This window comes from Centrocercus urophasianus, unplaced genomic scaffold, assembly GCF_019232065.1.
Source record: "Centrocercus urophasianus isolate 14NV4802_14NV808 unplaced genomic scaffold, USGS_Curo_1.0 seq_19, whole genome shotgun sequence".
Lineage (NCBI taxonomy): Eukaryota > Metazoa > Chordata > Aves > Galliformes > Phasianidae > Centrocercus > Centrocercus urophasianus.
The window spans coordinates 7734404-7754459 of NW_024884744.1; the positions used below are offsets into that span (position 1 = coordinate 7734404).

Genomic DNA, 20056 nt, shown 5'->3' on the forward strand with positions numbered 1-20056 from the left:
TGATGTCCATGAGGAGGAGGGCAGTGTGGCCCATGATGGGGAGGAGGAGGAGGGCTATTTTGCTCATCATAGGGAGGAGGAGTAAAAGGGCGAAAATCAGATTTCTCTTGAATAAGAGGAGGACTGTGTTGTTTGTCATAGAGAGGAGGAGTGGAAGAGGGGTGCTCTGGTTCCTCCTGGGAAGGAGCCAGACCGTGGTGTGGAGGGGGAGGGTGGTGATGTCTACCATGGCAGGGAGGAGGAGGTTCTTCGTGGCTGCCTTGATGATCTTTGTTGAAGCCATGGTTATGCTCAGAGTCTTCAGGTTTGAACTGAAAGGTCGGTGGACCTCTATGCCTGTGACGATGTCTGTGATGATGGGGATGCTTGTGTGGCCAACCTGGCGCTGGAGATCTGCATCTTTGTCCATAATAACGTTGCTGTTTATAAAAAAGCCAAAACACCAGAGCAAGACATATTAAGTTATATGTTAATAGAACAAACAGAAGAAAATGGTGACAGAGAAAGGTGGGAGTTAATGGGTTTTGCATTTATGGCTCCAGTGGTTTGTAAAGGAAAAAAGAAAACAACAACTATTCTTTTCAAGATAGAAAGGAAAGAGTAGGTGATAAAATGTCAAATTACCAAAAAGCATCTGAAAGTACTGCACTGTGATAAAATGAAATGATGTAACCAACTGAGCACGATTTGTAATGGATCAAAGCGAAATGAAAACCACACTGGAATCATTGTTGTAATATGAAATGGAATTCCAAATATGATACAGATCATCTTCCCTCTCCTTGCTTTCTAAAATTATCTTTGAACTTGTTTGCCGATCTCTACTCACTTTAACTGAGCAGTGTGATTAAGCAGAGTGGAGACACCTTTGGAGGAGGCAGTAGGGATAGCACAATTCCAATTAATCCTCTGACTGTCTTAGTAGTCAAAAGCCAGTCTGTTCTCACATACAGGATCACAGCCAGGGAGTACTAAATAACCTTTCTTCTGTGTTTCTTCTGTGAGAGTGGACTGCAGTAACCTGCATTAGGACATAGCCAGAGACATTGCAATAATTGAGTACCTACCCAGGGATGATAGAGTTCACAGTTTATTTCTATTCCATTGGGTTCCTCTGGATCACTAACAGTTCTTGCCTTGCAGAATCCTGTGTGCTAAACAAAACAAAACAAAACCCAAAAACTCAACAATGCACATCTGGGTTCTTGTGATGGAGATAATAGAAGCCACTGAAAAGTCAGCATTTAAAAGTTAGGCCATCTCTTTGGATACCTAACTGCGTTTATATAATTAGGACCTGAGCTTTCTGGCCAGTCATTCTTGCCCTCTAAATAATGAATAAAATGTATTTCATTTTTGAGTATTCTTGACTATGAAAACCATTTCTTCATACACATCTAGAGAGCTATTGCTCTCCATCTTACTTCACTTTTGGTGTCTGTAAAAGTTGGTAATCTACCAATGCCTGTATTGACTGATTTTTACGTCTTTGCTTGCCAAATGTCTGTTCAGTTTAGGCTATTCTGAAATTTTGCTTGAAGTCCTCTGAACCTGTTGTGAGACTGCTTTTGAGATGAATCTCAAATCAGAGATTTTTTCCATTTATATTTTTGAGAAGTAATTTGTAGTAATCTTTAACATTACTTCCCTAAGTGTCCTGTTTGCAGGGACTTTTGTCTGCTGTCTAGTACTGTGATAGCTCTCTGTAGATAAACCTGAATTATTCAACCCTCTTTTCCCCTGTAGCAGAGAGCAAAAAATAACCCCTGACTCACTGATATGACACAGGATATGTATTTGACTCAAAATCCATGATTCATGTTATTGTAATTGTTTTCATGAAAATAGCATGGAAAATTTACTAGGGAATGGCCACAATTTGAATGAGAAAGCCAGATCCAAACAGAAGAATTGAGCTCTAGATCTGAAGTATGCCAGACTTCTGTTATATATACGTTTGATAGTTTAGACTGGCTCCTTGTAAGGAAGCATAGTAGGATCTGAACTTTGACATGCTGGGTTCTGCATTTTGGGTTTGGGTGCATGCTCCTAAGAAACACTTGGAATCACTGTGGAAAGATCATCCTGGTGCCATCACTTCTTACTCCTGGGCTCTACTTACAGCATGCCAGTCATCCAGAAATTCACATTCCAGTGGCTCATCTGCTTGTTGCTGTTCTCCTCTGGAACATTTGGTCTCTTTTATAGAGAATCCTAAAATGTGAGCTTCACGGGAGGCAGTCTGGAAAAGACAGGTCAACTGAGAGGTGCCGACGGGGTGTATTTAAATAAACAAAAAGGAAACAACAACAAAAAAGCTGTAATTTTAAAAGCAGCCATCCTTCATGCTGTTATTAACATCTCATATCATTCATACATTATCTATGCTCTTCAGAAGTTTGCACATGGCTCTGTATTCAGCAGGAAAAGTGGATTAGATAATTTCTGCCTTTGTTCCTCTCTCCTTTATGAGTTTCATAAATAGTTGCTTTAATTTTTGACTGTAATAGTTTATTTCAGGTCTGTTGAAGGTGTCTGTAGCACATGTGCCCATAAGTTTCACTGGTTTAACTGAGCTTTTTGAAGCAGTTGCACACACTTTGCGGGATGTGTTCTAACGAAACTTGATAGTTTCTAAGTTTTATGCAGTCTGTTGAAATCCAGTGGTGAATTCTGAATTCTCACTGTAGCTGAACATGGAGAAGTGTGAAGATAAAGAAAAAAAAAAAAAAGTTTTAGGGAGAAATCCTTGAATCCAGGTAATTTGAAATCAGCTGGGGGCTGAATGGGCAGAAGTCCTACATGGAACTACAATATAAAGCATGCTAATTTTCTGAGCAGTATTGCAAGCTACAGAGAGGTGGGGTTGGCATGCTGTAATTTGGATGGATTTCAGGAGCAAAATGTGTTGTGGAAGAGGTCTTTGCAGAGGTGTCCTGAACTGGAACATGTATTGGCAGAATGATCCTGTGCTTTTTAAGTAAAAATCTCCAGATCTAACAACAAGAAATTGTGGTGATGCGAGAGTTATACTTCTAGTCACCTAAAGGATAAGTCTTCATGTTAACATCACTTAGAGAAATTATTTAGCAAAGACAGTAGCTCCTCAAGAGGTACAATGAATTTAGAATACAAATTTACCTCCTGCTCTTCAGAGCTCTCAGAGTGCTGCTTTGTTCTACAGCAGCCAAAATGATGCTGAGTCTGCTCACAGACTCACGTGTTACATATTCTAAGAGTAAAAAGTTATCTGGCTTAATTTGACAGGATGTATGACTGTGATAAGGCACAGCTGTACATCTTGACAAACTATGGCTGGTAGGAAATAAACTCTTATATTGTATAATATGGTAGGAAAATAGGCATACAAAATAAAAATATCCACACAAGGAAGGCTGACATTCTGAATGCCATAGCGTTAAGCAGATAAGAAATCGTTTTGCTTTCCTGTGCCTAGAATTGATAAGGCTTTGCAGAAGTAGAACCTTCAATTTTAAGCAGGTGATTTATATTGAGAGGTTACACATAGTATTTCTGATCCTAGAAGGATTTGATTTCAGGGCCCGTGGTTTTGGATCTGCTCCCTGAATGCTGTCATTTCTTGTTAGTAGTTCTAGGACCAAATGCCACTTACAGCCTTTAGAATCTTCTCAACTTTGTTGACTTTGAAGTAGTTTGTGTGGTTACCCTCACGGTTGAATTTTTCCAGGAGCTTTGCAGCAAGATCTTTATGTTCCTCAGTGACTTCTAAGACTTCAACTTTTACAGGACAATCTTTGCACTCTATTAAATCGGGAGGAACTGTGAAAACAGAGCGGTTACTAATATTGCAATGGATATTAATGCTCTTCAGAGTAATATCTGTGTATGCAACTTTAATGTGAACTCATATGAAGAATCTGAAATACCAAATGCTTCCTTGAAGTGAAATGTCTCTCTGCAAATACGGGTCTGTACTGTCATGTGAAAAGGAATATTCTTAAAAAACTTCTAGCTTAACTTTGGAATCTAACCGACTCCAATGGGCATTCTTTCAGAATTTGGGTTTTTTTTTCTGATACTCATTATCTTGCTTTGGTGGACTGGAGAAGTGATATTTGATATCAATAAAGCCTATCTTAGAGGAGTAGGGCACTCTTAATTTTATTAGTCATTCTTAACGTACCATTTGAATTATCAGAAGTAGGAATGGTAAGCAGATGAGTCAATCTGTCATGGTTACCATCCAATAGCAGTGCACAGACTTATACTTCATACTAGGATTGGTTTGAGGTTTGAGGTATGTGTTAGCTTACAAGAGTGGCTGTTTTACCTGGACTTAATGTACAATTATATCCATATAATTTAGGTTTCTTCAGCATCGAGCTTGTATATGTGATAATCTTACATTGCCCAAAGTCCTGGAGGAAAAAAAGAGAATATATGACTATCAGGTTATTTTCACTGGATTTAATGAGATGTAGTTGAGCATAGACATTGTGCCTCCTTTTAATGCTCAGTATTTCGAAGGATAACAGATGTGGTCATTAACAGAATGTTTGTTCTAGTACCACTCAAAATCTGTGTTTAGATAAGATGGGATCTCCTCCTACAAAAGCCTTTGTTTAATTTTCAGTTTGTAGACTGAGGAGGCAATGGAAAATTAACACAGTGTTCTCAGTCATTGTAGTGCTTATTTACCATGAGATACTGACAACTAGCAGGGGAGGCTAGGATGCAAGAGATACTCAAAGGTTGTATCAGTCTTTATCGAAGTGTGGATGGACCTTTTCTCACATTCATTTTATCCATCTTAACCTTTTCTTTCTCTCTGCCCGTGGCCTCCCTGCTTTGTCCTGTGTGGCAGAGAATCACTGCTCTCCTATTTAAATAAAGTTTTGCACAGGTATTCTCATTCCACACTGCATCATTGTACTGCAACAAGTAAGGACAAATACTGCAACATATCGTATATGACGCTAACAGTGTTTTACACTGTCATACCACAAACTCAGCCATGCTCTAAAACTGACAGAATATAACACTGGCCTTTCTGGCTGATATACTAGGAACGTGAGTTAAAAGAAATCATTTCTAGTGCCCTTTAGTTGGTAGCAATTTATTCACAAAACATCAGTTCTGTTAAAAGCAGTGGAAAAGTGGAAAATGTCTTTTGAGACAACTAGCTTAATGAAGCTGTGCTTATTTGATAACCCTTTCCTAAACCTTTAGCTGATGCTTAGCAACTCTAGAAACCAATCAATGTTATTTTTATAGCGAGCCATATTAAAACCTAGCCTTTGCTTAGAGTGCACAGGAATTCCTAGGCAATCAAATTATGTGTTTATTGACATATGATTCTGCCTGGATGCTATCACTTACCATGGAATAGAGATCACCATATTCACAAGTCTCCCAGGGTCTTCCAGATAACACGGAGCATTCAGTTTCCAGCACATCCAAAGTTAAGTAAAGGACTGATGAATTTTCCTGGAAGAGAAGTATGGGTTAAAAAAAAAAAAAAAAGATTGTTTTTGAGAAACTTGGTCTGAAAGAATTTTTTTTTAGAAGTAGATTCGTTTAATCATTCTTGTAGCTTCACCAGTTCCCTAGCAAGGCTCTTCTGGGCTGACAAGCATAGTATCATGGAAGGGTTTAGGCTGGAAGGGAGCTTTCAACGTCATCTTGTGCAGTCGGTTGGTCAAGGCAAAGCTAAGTTTTAAGTTAGATGAAAATTAGATCAGCCTTGTCCAGCTGAGTTGTATACACAACCAAGACAGATACTCTGCAACTTCTTTGAGCAGCTCCAGCACTTAGTCACTCACTGTAACATTTGTGGCCTTACACCTAGACAGAATTTCCTTTCCTGCAGCATATGGCTGTTGCCTCTCAACTTCTGTTGAGAGCCTGTGAGAAGAGTCTGTTGTTAACCCAGCATCTGTCCCATAAAGAAAATGGTAATGTTGAAAATTTGTCATTCCCTCCTGATTTTCACATTAAACACCCTGGTCTATTAGCAAACCTGCTGACAGCTTTTCCAAATTCATCCATTTCAAATGACCTTAGTGACCAGATGCTGTTTCAGAACTTTGCTTCCTACCCTGTTTATTTGGGGGGTGATGCAATAAAACTGTAATCCCAATAAATTTAGAAGCCTTAACTCTGAAATTCTTCTAGTATGTTCTGTTTCCAGAGCAAATGGGATGAGGAATTACAATTTGAATATGACTGCCATTGTAATGGAAAGTGGTGTTAGGAATTATTATGCTCACAGAAACAGTATTTTATTTTTCTGTAGGGTAATGAATCTCAATTCACAGTTGGAATGCATTACTTAAACTTCGTGCAACCCCTGTATGGACATTAGGAATGAAAACATTTTGTTTTATCATTTGGATAAATTGATGCAAAGCCCTTTGCTGTGATTGAATGCGTCTTCAGGTTTTAGGAAACTTCATCCATTCAGATTCCTTTGTCAGAGCGTTTCCAAACAGGCAAGACCTCAGGAAAGAATTACCACAGTCTGCTGTAATGTTTTATTAGTGAGTGCCCCCAGTGTGGTGTTGCACACTAGTTTTGCAGTGTCTGTGTCTCAGCATTGTCACTCTTTTAAAACAACAGGCTAGGTGATCTGGACAAAGACATGCATTATTCTGTGTCAGAATCAGGAAAAGAATATAGCCATCCTGGCACCCATTCTGCCCATTATGCACACGATTATTCTCCGCTTGGAGATAGTTAGCATTTTTATTGTACTTTATAATTTTTTTTATAAATTCAAGCTGCTGGTCGTCATATTAGTAAAATGCAGACAGAGAAGGGAACAAATACAGTGACAAAGACTATTTTTCTCTCATTTGTGTTCATGGAAATGCACTGAATGGGATGGTAAGATGGTCTTTTGTAAAATGTACTATTCACTAGGAGTGAAGCGATTCAATGCATTTACTGTGTCATCAACACTTGTGAAATGCTAAAGAAGGCAATTTATCCCTGGCAAATGTTTATTTTCTTCAGTAGGATGCATTTAGATTCTAAAAATCCTAAAGCAGAGTTTGGGTTTAATTAGGTGTCTGCATCCTAACACGTGGAAGGAAATTGCTCTGTTCAGCAGCTCTGTACAAGCCCAGAACTGTTATGGTGAGGTACATGAAGTATCTCATGCCACTACAACTCCCATGTAAACTTAGCAGAGATACAACTGCTAAGAATTTGTCAGGTTAAGTTTCTTCAGGGGATTGATGTCATAGTTTTGATGCACACTATTGCATGGAAAAATAGATTATCCACAGAATAACATTCCGGTTTTTTGTTTGTTAGTTTTTCAGTGTTGCCTTGTCAGGGCTGCCACCATTACGTTTTGCTCAGCATGGCAGAAACCACTCCCACTAGCTTTTGTTCTAAGAAGGCACAGAACCCTCGTGGGATTAATGTTTTAGCAGTAGGTTAGATCAGTTCTTATAGACTCTGCATGGCTGTTGATGCTGTGAAGTGCGAAGACAGCAAAATTTATTTACAGCAATTTATTAATGATGAATTTATTAAAATTTACAAAGCAAAGCAGGAACATTCTTCAAGGGCAGGAGACTTGAGGGCTTAAGTCTCTATGCTGAAGACTGCTTGCTTCCTAGATGAGCTTTTCAATCACTTGGCTGTTACATCAAAATCCAATAATATCACTCCCTGCATCCTTTTCTTTGAAAAACAAGATGTTCTCTTGATATTCTGGAAGCCTACCTGGAGATCTGTAGTAATCTGGACTTTGGGTTTCTTTTTGATTTTTTTCTTGTCTTAAGGAACAGGCAGTTTTAAGCATCCATCAAAAAACAGTTTGCTTTTTTTTCAGTTGCAATACTGAGATGCGTAATACATCTCCTAAGCAATGCACATGTGCATTTACTTGTTTCATTTACTAAGCGAGCAGCTGAAAGGTAGCCAAGTTCATAGGTAATACTGAGTGTCCTTGGTCTCTGTCATCTAGAAGTTAAAGTAAATGAATTTTGTATTCTGTTGGCTGCAGCTGTTAATTTGCTTTGGCCTCTAGGAAGGCATTCATTGAGAAAGGCTTGTGAATATAGTCTCTAGGAAAAAGAGGGAGAAATATGGAGAAACCTATGAAATGGGAAATGGTCCTCCCATGTACCTATGAAACAGCTCAACGTCGAGCCCTTTCCCTTTTTTGCAGGCTGGTATTTTCATCTCTAGCTTCCTCAACCTTTCCTCTTTCTCTCCAGTTACACAGAGATTTGTGATTAAGATAATAATGAAATACCTATCTTGAACTATACCTTGATCTAATTAATGCTAGACTTTAGCATATTAAAGAAACCCTCTGAGTATAAATTATGAATGTTATTTGAGACCTGACAACAGCCCAGGCAGATTAATTTCTAGTACTTCACAAAGCTATTCAGAGCATCTCTCATGCTACCATCCGGTCGGCCAAGAAAATAGAAGGCATTCAGCATCCCTGGAACATACAGTCAATCATGCACAAGTGAATGCTGTGATGATGTAAATCAGATCTGATTCATTAAATCTTATCAGCATTGCTCTGTTAAAAACAATCATCAGCGGCTTTCAATGAACTGGCTCATTATTTTATCGTCATGGTCTTGTATAAATCAGCTTTTAAATCAACACTTACCGTGTGTAGTCTGTGTGCATCAGCAACACGGAACAGGCCGAACACGTAGCCGTCCTGGCGATGTCTGTTCACCAGATCCAGCGCCATTCCTGCGTCTGTCTCAATGGCCTCACAGTCCGTAAGTGCAGCGACCTGGCTGGTTTTGGTTTGGGCATTGCAACAATGTAGAAGTGCTAGAAAAAGAGCTGAAGTTACACGCAGCATTTTGTTTGTGGTGTTAAGTCACTTCTGCTCATGCTCTGAGAAAGCCAGTATTCTGCTTTTGAATCAAAGCGGCCCACAGAAGCTTTAAATGAATGCTAAAAAGTCACGGTTTTATATAAATTTAGGTGTTGTGTCACAGGACCATTACCTTGGCCCTGGATTAATGTTTGCAAACTGGAAGTAAATGATTACACTGTGATTTGAACAGATTTTGAAGAAAGTGAGCCCTTAAATAGTCTTTGGACCACCATCAAAGGGGCTGTGTTTGTGGTTCTTTAAGCAGGCATTGTGCAATGGTGTTTTACTATGAAAAATATTTAGCCTCCTACACTATGCTGGTGAGCCTGGCATTAAGAAGTGTGAGTTTGTTTGCAGGTATTATGCAATCTATGCAATCTTGGTTTCCTGTTTGCAATAAAAATTGTTGAAATGAAAACATAAGGAACCTTTGTGGTTGTATTATGGCTTCGTCTGTGTGATTACAGCTCCTTAATGATGAGAGCACCAGTGAGCAAGAATGTCACTCAGATCAGAAGAGATGTAGCTCGTGGTACCCTTGCAAGCTGGTGGTCCATGGCTTCTGTGCAAGTACCTGCCGCTCTTGCAGATGGGAGAATTCAGAGCAGACTTCTATCAGCTTCACCTGTTTTCAGAATGGCACACAGAATAGGATTGGCTTAATACCAGCGTAATCAAGTCGTGGCATGGAAAGACATAAACCTACCTTCGTGCTCTCAGTCTGGGTAGTTGTGTGCTCTTTGTCTGCAGTAGTTTCAAAAGACTTTAAAAAAAAAACAGTCCTGATAGTATTTTAGTGTTTATTAAAATAATGCAGTGCATACTAATGTTCATAGCTTTCACAGCTGCCAATGTTTGCATGTTTGACTTTGAGGTTTTTATTGTATTTATTTTTGAGAGAAGCATCAAGAAATATTATGGGTAATCATTCTTAACCCTCATTAAATTAATCTTTATTGAATAAAAGCCCAACTTTTAGCTTGTCTGTTATCTGAGAAATCACATTTAAAAATGCCCAGAGCCAAAGCAGTGGCATATGAACCGTGTCCATTTCAGTGTGAGAGTGAGGAACACTTGGCCCTAGTCTGAATTGATTTAAAATGGAAAAAAGTAGTATACCTGTTTGTAAAGTAGTGTACGTGTTCCCACAGAGAGATGTGGAGGTGAACAGTATCAGTGAGATACAGTCAGAAATGGTTTAAAAAGTTTGCGGACAACAGGTCTTAAAGTGGGTGCTAGGACTGAGCAGAGTCACACTCTTTAATATCCCCAGTACAATACTCCTGGACACTAGAAAAGCACGAGGGATGGATTGCAAAAATGAAGCAGGCCCACATGCTTCTCGTAACCACAATTGTTTTGCCACAGTGAGACATGAATACTGGGCTGGAAGAAACACTCTGGTGATGCAGTCTCACATTTCTTTTGTTTAAGTTTTTTATGGTGTTTCATTGTAACAATTCCAAATTTCTTCTGGAAAAAAAAAAAAAAAAAAAAAAGGTAAAATAAATGCTGTGTAAATAATCAAAGGCATCTGAAACACTTCTCCCCAGTTAGAAATAATATTCTCATCAATGCTGCATTTCATATCCCAGTCCCATTCATTACTTAGAGCACTGTTTAATTTTTCAAATGGGCAGTCGTACTGAAGAAAGGCATCAAATTAGGTAATGTATAACATAATTCCCTTAGTCATCCATTGTTTGCAGATTGTTTGTTCATTATTTTTCTTTTTGTTCTCTGCTGTTCGTGGTGACACTGATCATTTTCTTGACAGAGGCTTATGTATTTTTTATGGGTGAAACAGAAACACTGTGAATAAAGAGTATAAAATGTACAGTTCCTGCAAAATTAACCGCAGAAGTAAAAGTAAGGTTCTGTTCCCACTACAGAGTTTTGTCCTCAATTTTTGAGGGAAATGACAAGTTGGTTTAATTATATAAGGTTATACTATATAAGCACAGTGTAATATAATATTAAATAACATTCGTATAGGTGTCATATTATTTAGGTTAATTATATAAGGCTGACCCATAAAATAATAAGAAAACCCACTAGCTTTTAATGCTAAACAGCGTTGACATCCTCTTCTCCATTTATGCACCATGACACAGAGCATGGCTTAGTAAGGGCCCTGCGAGCATCCCTCTCCCAGCAGTTTGGCTGCCAGGGCTCAGGGCCAGCTCAGCAGCAGCACAGCTGAGGCTGCACCCCTTTCACCTCGATGAGTTTGGGGTGAGAGTGCCACACAGCACTGCACAGCAGCCGCAGCCAAGGCTGTCTCAGCCCTTTGAGGGCTTTTGCTCTCTGCAGTTACCTTTCTTCCTTGTTCTGATGGGAAGAATTTAAGAATTAAGAGCCGAAGTACCCACTTACATTTCTCTTTGTAATCTGTTCTTGTGTTTTTGTGAAACAGAGAACTCAAAAGACGAGTGCTTTAATAAGCAGTTTATTTGTTTAGAGATGTTGCGCAAATGGGAAGGCTGCTTTGTCTCCGTGGCTATTATTTTGTTGCAGGTAGTTAGGGTGACTGGATGCTGACTAGACTTTGGCAGGCTTTCCAGTAAGCAAAGGATGTAGGATGGAATCTATCTGCTTTGCTTCTCCTGGGCATGAGTCTGATAGAGAAAGTTCTGTAGGGAAAGGGAGGATAACTGGTCCAGTGGCTGGTTTGTCTGCGTGAGTCGTTTCTCCATGGGGGGCTGGTGGAGTAGACATACATTCTGTAGCCTTAGGTGGAACTGGTTTTCTATCTTCCTGCTCATTTTGACTTTCTCTTACTTTATGAAATGAGATGTCCTCAGTTGAAGGAGGGAGAATTTTGACACAGCCCATTGTTTTTCCTAGATGTAGGGAGAAAGGATTGGTTTCTGCAGGGAAAGCTTGTTGATGATTCTGACTGGATTCTTCAGATCCCTGATTAGTTTGTAGTTTTCCTTCTTCAGTGGCGGGATTCTAAAAAAAAAGGCAACAAATATCACATTTATTGAAGCTGTTACCATTTTTTTCTTATGTGAAGAAGATCACCCTTTATCTACAATCCCGATTTGCAAAGACCAGCTGCAGAACAGAACCATGAGGGTCAGACACATGGAACTTCCTCTTAAGCCAGTGCACGAATCCTGGGTAACTACACTTCTTTTTGTTATTTATTATTATTTCTTTGTAGATCATTTTGAGCACTTCTCTGTGATTGATGCTGTACTCTCTTGCCTTTTTACCCACCTAGCAACAGTCTGCTTTATCACAAGAGAGATTTCTTCCTGATTTGGCCTTATCACTTTCTTGAAGTCCATATCTTTGTGAATTAGAAAATTTGAAAATGGTTGGGCTTTCAGGAGCTCAATTCTTTTTTTATAAAGGAGTGCTACTCTTGCAATATTAAGATTAGATTAAGAAATACCTGTGGGCTGTAGATTTCACAGGATATTGTGACGGTCTCCTTGCGTTCCATGTCACTGTTTACCACAGAGCCTTTGCAGAAACCCGTTTGCTGGAAGAAGAAAACGCAAGTATTATTTTCACAGTGGTGCTGATACTTAGCTCTTATCTTGTAAAATTGGTGATTATGAAAGGCTGAGTTGTTACAGCTTCTACATGTATTTGTAGGGATAAGCAGCTTGGGCAAACTTTTATTTTGGGATTGGCAAGCTTATAAAGGAAGGCAGCATTTTGAAAAAGGCTTTGTGTTTACAAAGCAGGGTTAGGTAGCACAAAAATAAGCAGTGTTAAGGTCTGTCTCCAACAGCACACATAAGTTCTGCTGCAGCAGAGTATCCCCGTGGAAGCGAGGTGCGTAATAGAGCACAGTGTTGTTTCTCAGACAGAAACAAATTCACATCATACTAATGAAAGAATCCATGACAAGATGTTGCTTCTAACAACTGTGTGTTTACTGGACTGCAGATAGTATTACTTGGATCTCAGTTAAGACGAGACTTGAAATGGAACATCTCAGCAGCATGCTCATTTAATCTTTAGGTTTCCTTTGATATTTTTTTCCTTGGATGTTTTCCCCGACTGATTTAATTGTAGCATGGATTTGTTCTTTGTGCTCTGTTTGCAATTCGTTGTCTGTATCTGCTTATACGGAAAAAGTCCTTAAAAATGTTTTGTTTTTGTAAAGCAATGGCTACCCATTTTTTCTGGACTTACTATTGTTTGTTTTGGTTTCTTTTGTTCATAGGCTTCTAGGAAATAGTTTGGAACTTTTACTGAATTTTTTCCTGTATTTTAAAGTAGTTTGTATACATGCAAGTCACGGCTACAACCCATAGGAAGACTTCCTTGGGTTTTGCTTCTTGTCTGCAGAGAACCAAAGGATTAGGCCAAATATTCACTGAGGAATCCTAATATCTGCTTGTACTTACGGCTAATTCAGGTGAAAGAGGCTTGCACTTGGAGATGTCAGCAACTGGTTCCCTTCTGGGGCAGGATGTCTCCTGAATTACAAACTCCACAAAATGCGCCGGACCAGTGACCCACTGTTAGTAACAGACCAGTGAGAATCCAGTGAGAATCAGCCTACGTGTGGCTGTCAAGGAGGAGAAAAAGTCCTGCAGACCTCAGAATTGCTTTTAAGTGTGGAAAGAGCAGGTAGTATTTGGATATTGCCACTGAAAGTGATTTTTACCTGTGCTACTTTATTGCCTGATTATTTTTTTACTTCTTACAGATGCACAGTCCTGTTAGCTCATGGATGAGCTGTAGTTCAAACAAATTTTATTTTTCCTGATAGATTAGCATCCATGTAGAACTATAAATCCAAAGTCTGCTCATTGTCTCACTGATCAATTCACTACTTTAATGAAGAGGATCATTTTTTCCATTTTTTTTGAAAGCACAGGTTTCCTCTGGGTTGGAAACTTGATTAAATACTGCATTGTAGCACTATTTAACAAAGAGCAAAATCCCCCCACTCTCTATGTGTAATGAATTTTAGGGAGACTGGATATTACTCTCATAAACAGCATTTTGCCAGGAAATCACTAATTCTCTATTATTCTAATATTAGTTTTAAACCAGGATTAAAGTCATTTAGATCTGTGTAAGAAGGGATGACTGTGCTTTATTAAATATGTTCTAGTAGGAGCCATTAATATACGGTGATGATGGAAGGAAGAGCTCATAGTGAAGCTTTCCTAGATTTTGGAATGCCAATCTTCAGTTTTACAAAGAGTTCTTTTTGTAACTGATGGAGTCAAAATCTTGGATCAATGCAGATCCTTATTTCCCAGGAGAATTCTCCATGGAAGTAACCTCAGTGCTATACATATGCAGCTTCTAAACAAGCTGTAAGATGTAACAAATCATATTTCTTGACAGCTAAAGCAAGTCATATGAGCCTTGGCTTACCTGCATTGAAGCTCTCGTGACGTTGAGGACAGAAAAATAATGAGTTTGTTCACTCTTTTCATTGAATTTGGCCAGGCTTTTAACAGCAGTCTCCAAATACTTGGGCTCAGTTGGACAGTCATCAACTGGGCAGTCAGGACATACTTCCCAAATATATCTGGATGGAACTTTTTTATTCAAACAAAACAATGCTGTTAGAGAGGAATTCTCAGGACCATAGGAACGTGCTGGCAGTGTAGGTCACTCCAAATGCATCTGTACCCCCAACCCTCCTCAACTCCAGAGCAGCAAGATGGTCATGGTTTCACTCTGCATTTTTGAAAATGTCATTGGATTCAGAGACACTTCAGAAAAAAGCTCAGGCTGCTGAGAGTGGGCTTGCTGTTCTCACTTGCCCTTCACAAACCCGTAAAAATACTCTTTGGGACACAGGATAAAAGCCCAAATAGGAGCCATGGGTTTCCCAGATGTGAAAAGAGCTATTCTCTGCATTGCTTTGTGCTGCAGGACTGCTCTGGCCTTACGATCACTGACCTGAGAAAAATAGGTCAGGTGAAAGCTAATGGAGACACTGTGTTGCCATAATTACAACTAAAATGCAAATACTAGATGGCAAGCTACTTTCCCAGTCCTTTTTAAAAGTGGGTGTAATAAATAAAGACATACCTGGCTGCAAATTGCACTCATAAGTATTCAGATGAGCAATTTTTCTTGGCTGATTAATGTAGATAATTGCTTTGCATTGACCATAAACCTAAAACAATGTAAACATGCAGAAACAATTAACCTTTAGCAGCCTTTGCAGTGATAGAGGGTGTGCTGTTAGTTTTCTTCTCACGGCCATGAAATAATTTCCAAGAAGAAAACTGTGTTAATACTGAAATGGGGCCGAAGCACGTTTCTCTTCTGAATATCCCTTTAGAAATAAAAACTCAGATTCCCCTGGTGTCAGTTCTGACAGTTCTGTCAGTTGTTGTGCAGTATTTGTCTGCAGGATGGCCTATGGAGGGCCCCTCTTCTGTGGGCTGAGAGCTGCCCATGTGTGAGAGAGCGCCTTACCCAGCCTGTACCCTGCAGTCCCTCGTATCCCTGCTTTCCTCTCCCTGCTCTGCTCATAGCAAAGAAGGAGAGTCATATGAATGACCCTAAATGGGTTTTGTGGTACAGTAATAGCACCCTTGCACACCAAGAAACACTGACTTTTGCCAGAATATTAATGCTGACCTATTAATATTCGTTTTACCTTTGTGTTTGAAAGTCAAATTTACGTTCTCAGTGTGCTTCTTAAATACAATCAGGACCTCTAGGACAAACGTTTCTAGACTTCATAGAAGCTGTTCTTTTTTCACATGCAGGGCTTCTTTCTAGCCAGTCTCCATTCCTTAATGTTGCTTTTCACTTGTTTGGAATAATTTTTGTCACTTGTAATAACAGTCCTAAATCACTTTGTCTTTGCAGCTTATCTTGCTGGGCTTTCTGTTTTCTCTCCTTTCCAACACAATTTTTTTCAAAATTGTTGAAATAAAAGTGGAATTAAAGCAAACTAAAAATTCCATTTTATATAAAAGCAAATCTCTTTTATTCTCTCTTGACAGTCTGTCTTTAAAACAAACTCTTACAGGGCTAAATAGTGCCCTAGCATAGCTGTTTAGCTATACCTGCTTATTAGTTGTGATCAAAATTTTTCATTCAATTTTCATTTTATAAAATAAACCTTAGCTCTCTATAAACTGACTAGAAAGTACAGAGGAAAACTGTGAACCTTAAAAACGAGATTTGATTTTTTCTAACTAAGACTGCTGTCTGTTGAGAATGCATGCGTAGGGATTTTGCTGTCTTTAGTAGTACCTGAGTAACACTCATATCTGAGTAACACTCACACCTGAGATTCAGTATGAAACTAAAATCCTTACAGTTGTATGAGCTGGTCTGACCCTGCAGTTCTTCCACAGCTGTCTGCTGAGTACGTGGCATTCGGTATCCACTACGTCCAAGATGAGATAGAAAACAGAACCAGTGATCTCCTGAGCACAAGAGAAGAACGGGTCTTATCACACAAATGAAAAAACTTACATGTGTGTTAACTGCACATTTAGACTGAGATTATGTCTTATTGAAGAGGGAGGTAAAACCCAATGAATTGATTTTACTGGTTTATGGAAAAAAGAAACCACTTTATGGGGCAAGAGTCTTGTAGAAGTCTGGGGCCAATGTCTGTACCATTTTGACACGGTATTTCTTGTTTCCTGTGTCTCTCTTGTATAATATCAGCTCTACTACTCTGGTTATTATGAGGTGATTATAAAATCTACACATCTTTTTGTCTACCTGCTTCAGTATGCATCATTCTCCTCTGGGGAAAGGATAATTTGGGGTTTATTCAGAGCTCAGCAGATCTCTGAAGGTTTCATTATGCTGCTTTTAATTTTCATAAAAAGACCGCTATGCAAGGCCTTTTGATATCTGCTTGGTACTGAATAAAGGCTCGTATCTTTTCTGCTCCAACAAAAAGATCCCCTCCTCAATGCTGCTGATGCTAGTACTGCTGTGCCACGTGTGCTGGGAAGCTTGGGAGCCAGAAGAGATTTGGCAGCAGCACGGAACTGAGTGCGTCTGTGGCAGGATGTTCTGGTGCAAGGGGAAGGAATGAAATATTTTGGCATGATTTGTCATTTTGGTTAAGTGGCTGTTATTGAAGTTAATCATGAGTATCGTGTATGAAAGAAGGCTCTGTCCTACTTACGTGTAAGTTAATAGCAGATGGCTTATTAGTTTCAATTAGAGCAAAACTGAGCCACAAGTTGCTTAAGGGCAGATTAGAATTTGAAGTCATTTTGAAAATGTTTTTATCGTAAGTACTGGCTAAAAAAGTGGGGGGAAGGAACTTGGGCTGATTAAATATACAGACATATTTCTTGAAAATGTTGAGGTGCATTGAAAGTTGCATAATATCGTTACTGCCAATGATTATCCCTGACATAGCCAACTGCTTATTGTGTACTCCATTCCAGCAGCAGCAAGACTGTGACAAAGGGCTTAGATTGCTTGGTGTGTTATTACAGTGTCTCAAAACACCTTATTTGTAGGATGAGCTCATTGGATGCTTACACAAAATAATAGCAGTAAATTAAACTTCCGAAGAAACAAAGAACAAACTGTGCCCTAATTGAATAAGTTAAGATTCTAGGGAATTAAGTGGCAGACCAAATCCCAAGCAAGGCTCAGAATCCCCTTGTGCTGAGGTGGACTCTGCATGGGTGAAGGGAGAAGCAAGGAGACAGAGTGGTTTAGAGCATGTCTGCACCCAGCTTTGGTGACGGGACTGGCACCAGCTCCATGAGCGGCACTGGGTTCTGGGCCAACCCACAGGTGTCCTGTGTGGAAACAGCTCTCAGAAGAGCTGACCCAGTGCTTTATGCATTTGGGCCTGGTGCAATCATTTAAGGTTATTCCTTGCTAGTGCCGGTAGCTTCATCTGTCGTTACACAAAATAGTAATAAATTAAGCATGCACAGGGAAATAAAACATTTGAGGATACGTATTCCTGTTGTCCCCTGTAATTTTTGCACTTGACCTGTTTTTGGATTTCTTCTGGAGAATGAGTCATCATTTGGAGATGTGTAAAGGAATTTCCTGGTCCCAAGCTGGATGTGTTTCCACCTGTTAGCACTCACATCTTTTGTGCAAAATGCGTGGTGACTTATTAGCTCTTGCACTCCAACTGCTCAAGGCAGTGGGGAGAAGGTGTAATATGAAATTAAATCCAAGTAATAGTGTTTCATATCAAATTGGAACTGATGCCTGGAGCTATTCCAGGGGCAGGCTGCAGAGAATCATGCCTGAGCTTTGCTCTCTAATTGCCCACAGTGGTGATGAAACTGTTTCTATTCATCTGTGCATAAAGGTGACATGGCCCCTGCAGTCCTGTGAACGTAGATTTACATTTGTCTCAGAATATTTTGCAGTTCAAATCACCATTGGTGGGGAATAGTGATAGATACAGGGCTCTTCGTGAGAGAAACGGATGTAGAACAAGCAGTAAACTTACCTGAGGATGTTCTCTGACACTGAGGATGCGATAGAGGCTGAGGATGTAGCCCTCTGTTCGGTCGGCATTGATGTGGCGGAGGGCCAGGTCTGCAGCCTCCTCCACTGCAGCGTCATGGCAGGTGGGGGAGAGCAGCACACTTGGCAGCTCTCCGGCAGGAGGAGAGGCAGCCCAGGAGCAAAGCGCCTGCGTGCCAAAGAGCACTGAAATAAGTAAAAGCATTCTGCTTAGAAAAGCAGTGCAGCAGATCAGAATGGCAAGTTGGTACAGAAGAGCTGAGAGCTGTGTGAAATAGCAGGCTTTGTAATGGAACCATGTCTTTATAAACTGGTGTCCTCTCTTTGTTACGTACTGCACATCACCTTTAAACTATAGCTACAATTGCAAACACTAAGTCAATGATTACAAGGTTTTATGTAAGCGTTGTGGCTTTCTCTGAGACCAGAGATCACTTTTTCCTTCTGCCTTTACAACTTCAGTTCAGACGTGGTTGGGCAGATCGCATGACTTTGACCTCATCACGAGGCACAAGAATATACAGAGAAAGCTGCTTTCTTAAGGAGCCATCTGTTCTTAAATAAACCTGCATACAGGACAGCTCTGGCTCCAGCTCTGTTGTGTCAGTGATCCAGATTTTCTCTCAAGTAAAACAATGACTGAGGTCTCACTGATTTGAGTGGAAGTGGGGTAAGAGTCAAGAGTTGATGGATTTCACACCTGGCAATTCTATTTGTTAAATTCTAATTGTAAACAAATATACCAACTCTTTAAGTTATATGCTGTCAACTTGGAACTTGCAGAAACAGAAAGGTCAGTCTGGATTCACTCTCTGAGTATTCCTACTCACTTGGATACCTGCAAATTATTGTTAACCCATGGTCAAGCAAGCGAAATGCAATCCGTGTCCAGGCAAGAGGCCTGTGGACAAGTGGCCTGCTCAAGCCATTACATATTTTTGTACACACATACAACATGACAGCAAGGTAATGTAAAAAGACTTAACAGTTTCATCACAGTGTCTGCTTTTCACCAGGAATTTCCCTTGTCTTCGTTTGGGACTTAGCAATCGCTGTAATTGCATATAGTAGCAGAGATGTGGTAAGCTGAGATTTGTTCTTGCCCCAAAGGCTTCACTTCTTTTGGTGGAGTGCTCCAAAATGAGCCACATTGAGAGGCTGGAGGAAACAGTAAATGAAGCAGGGTTGCCAAAACATTACTGGGTGAACACTCCATTACAGAATTTGTTCCCTTGCAAGGCCTTGACTCCAGCCCACTCATCTTTTGTTGCCTGGAGCTCTCAATTTATTGATACCAGATATTTGATCCACAACTCTGATTTCCCTGAACCTTTCCTGTTCCATTCCATTTTCTCCTGCCGTCTGACTTTGTTCTTACTGCCACCTTGAGCAGAACACTTCCTGAACTTGCCATCCTTCCACATTACTTCTGATACTAAATAGCAGGTGCTGTTCTCTTTTTATCTCCTCTAACCTTAACTTCCAGCTGCTGCTTTCAGCTCCTGCCTGGCTGTCTTTGTAATCCTGTGGGTTCAGAAGCAGGTACAATTGCACATGGACTCCCTCCCCAATACACACAAATTTTAAGATACTCCTGCATTTCTATTGCCTGAGAACCAAGCTTAGAGATGGAGAACTGTCTGAAGTTATATGCTGAGAGGGGAATTAAAAAAAAAAAGACCTGGGGCTGTTATGCTTATCTCAAAGGGGAAAATCTAACAGAATAAAAACCCAAAACTTTTTAGAGACAGCGTATAATGTAAACTTCAATTTGAGGAAGAGGAAGAA

General features: G+C 39.8%; 2 protein-coding genes across 2 annotated transcripts in view; both read right to left on the reverse strand.

Annotated features, from left to right (window-relative positions):
* Positions 1–8931, reverse strand: part of HRG (histidine rich glycoprotein) — a 9843-nt gene extending 912 nt beyond the window's left edge. The window contains 8 exon segments of the mRNA XM_042820418.1: positions 1–2; positions 5–419; positions 1068–1154; positions 2123–2242; positions 3635–3801; positions 4313–4400; positions 5362–5469; positions 8627–8931. The exon segment at positions 1–2 is cut by the window's left edge and continues 912 nt beyond it. Of these exon segments, the coding sequence (XP_042676352.1) occupies positions 1–2; positions 5–419; positions 1068–1154; positions 2123–2242; positions 3635–3801; positions 4313–4400; positions 5362–5469; positions 8627–8830 (1191 nt within the window). The 5' untranslated portion in view covers positions 8831–8931.
* A 2350-nt stretch (positions 8932–11281) lies between these two features.
* On the reverse strand, positions 11282–18594 carry FETUB (fetuin B). The gene is made up of 7 exons (XM_042820419.1): positions 18252–18594; positions 16117–16227; positions 14870–14957; positions 14204–14370; positions 13219–13332; positions 12252–12341; positions 11282–11803 (listed from the first exon to the last, which is right to left on the reverse strand). The coding sequence occupies exons 1-7, from the start codon at positions 18471–18473 to the stop codon at positions 11390–11392; spliced, it is 1206 nt and encodes a 401-aa protein (XP_042676353.1). The 5' UTR covers positions 18474–18594; the 3' UTR covers positions 11282–11389.
* Positions 18595–20056: the final 1462 nt, after the last annotated feature.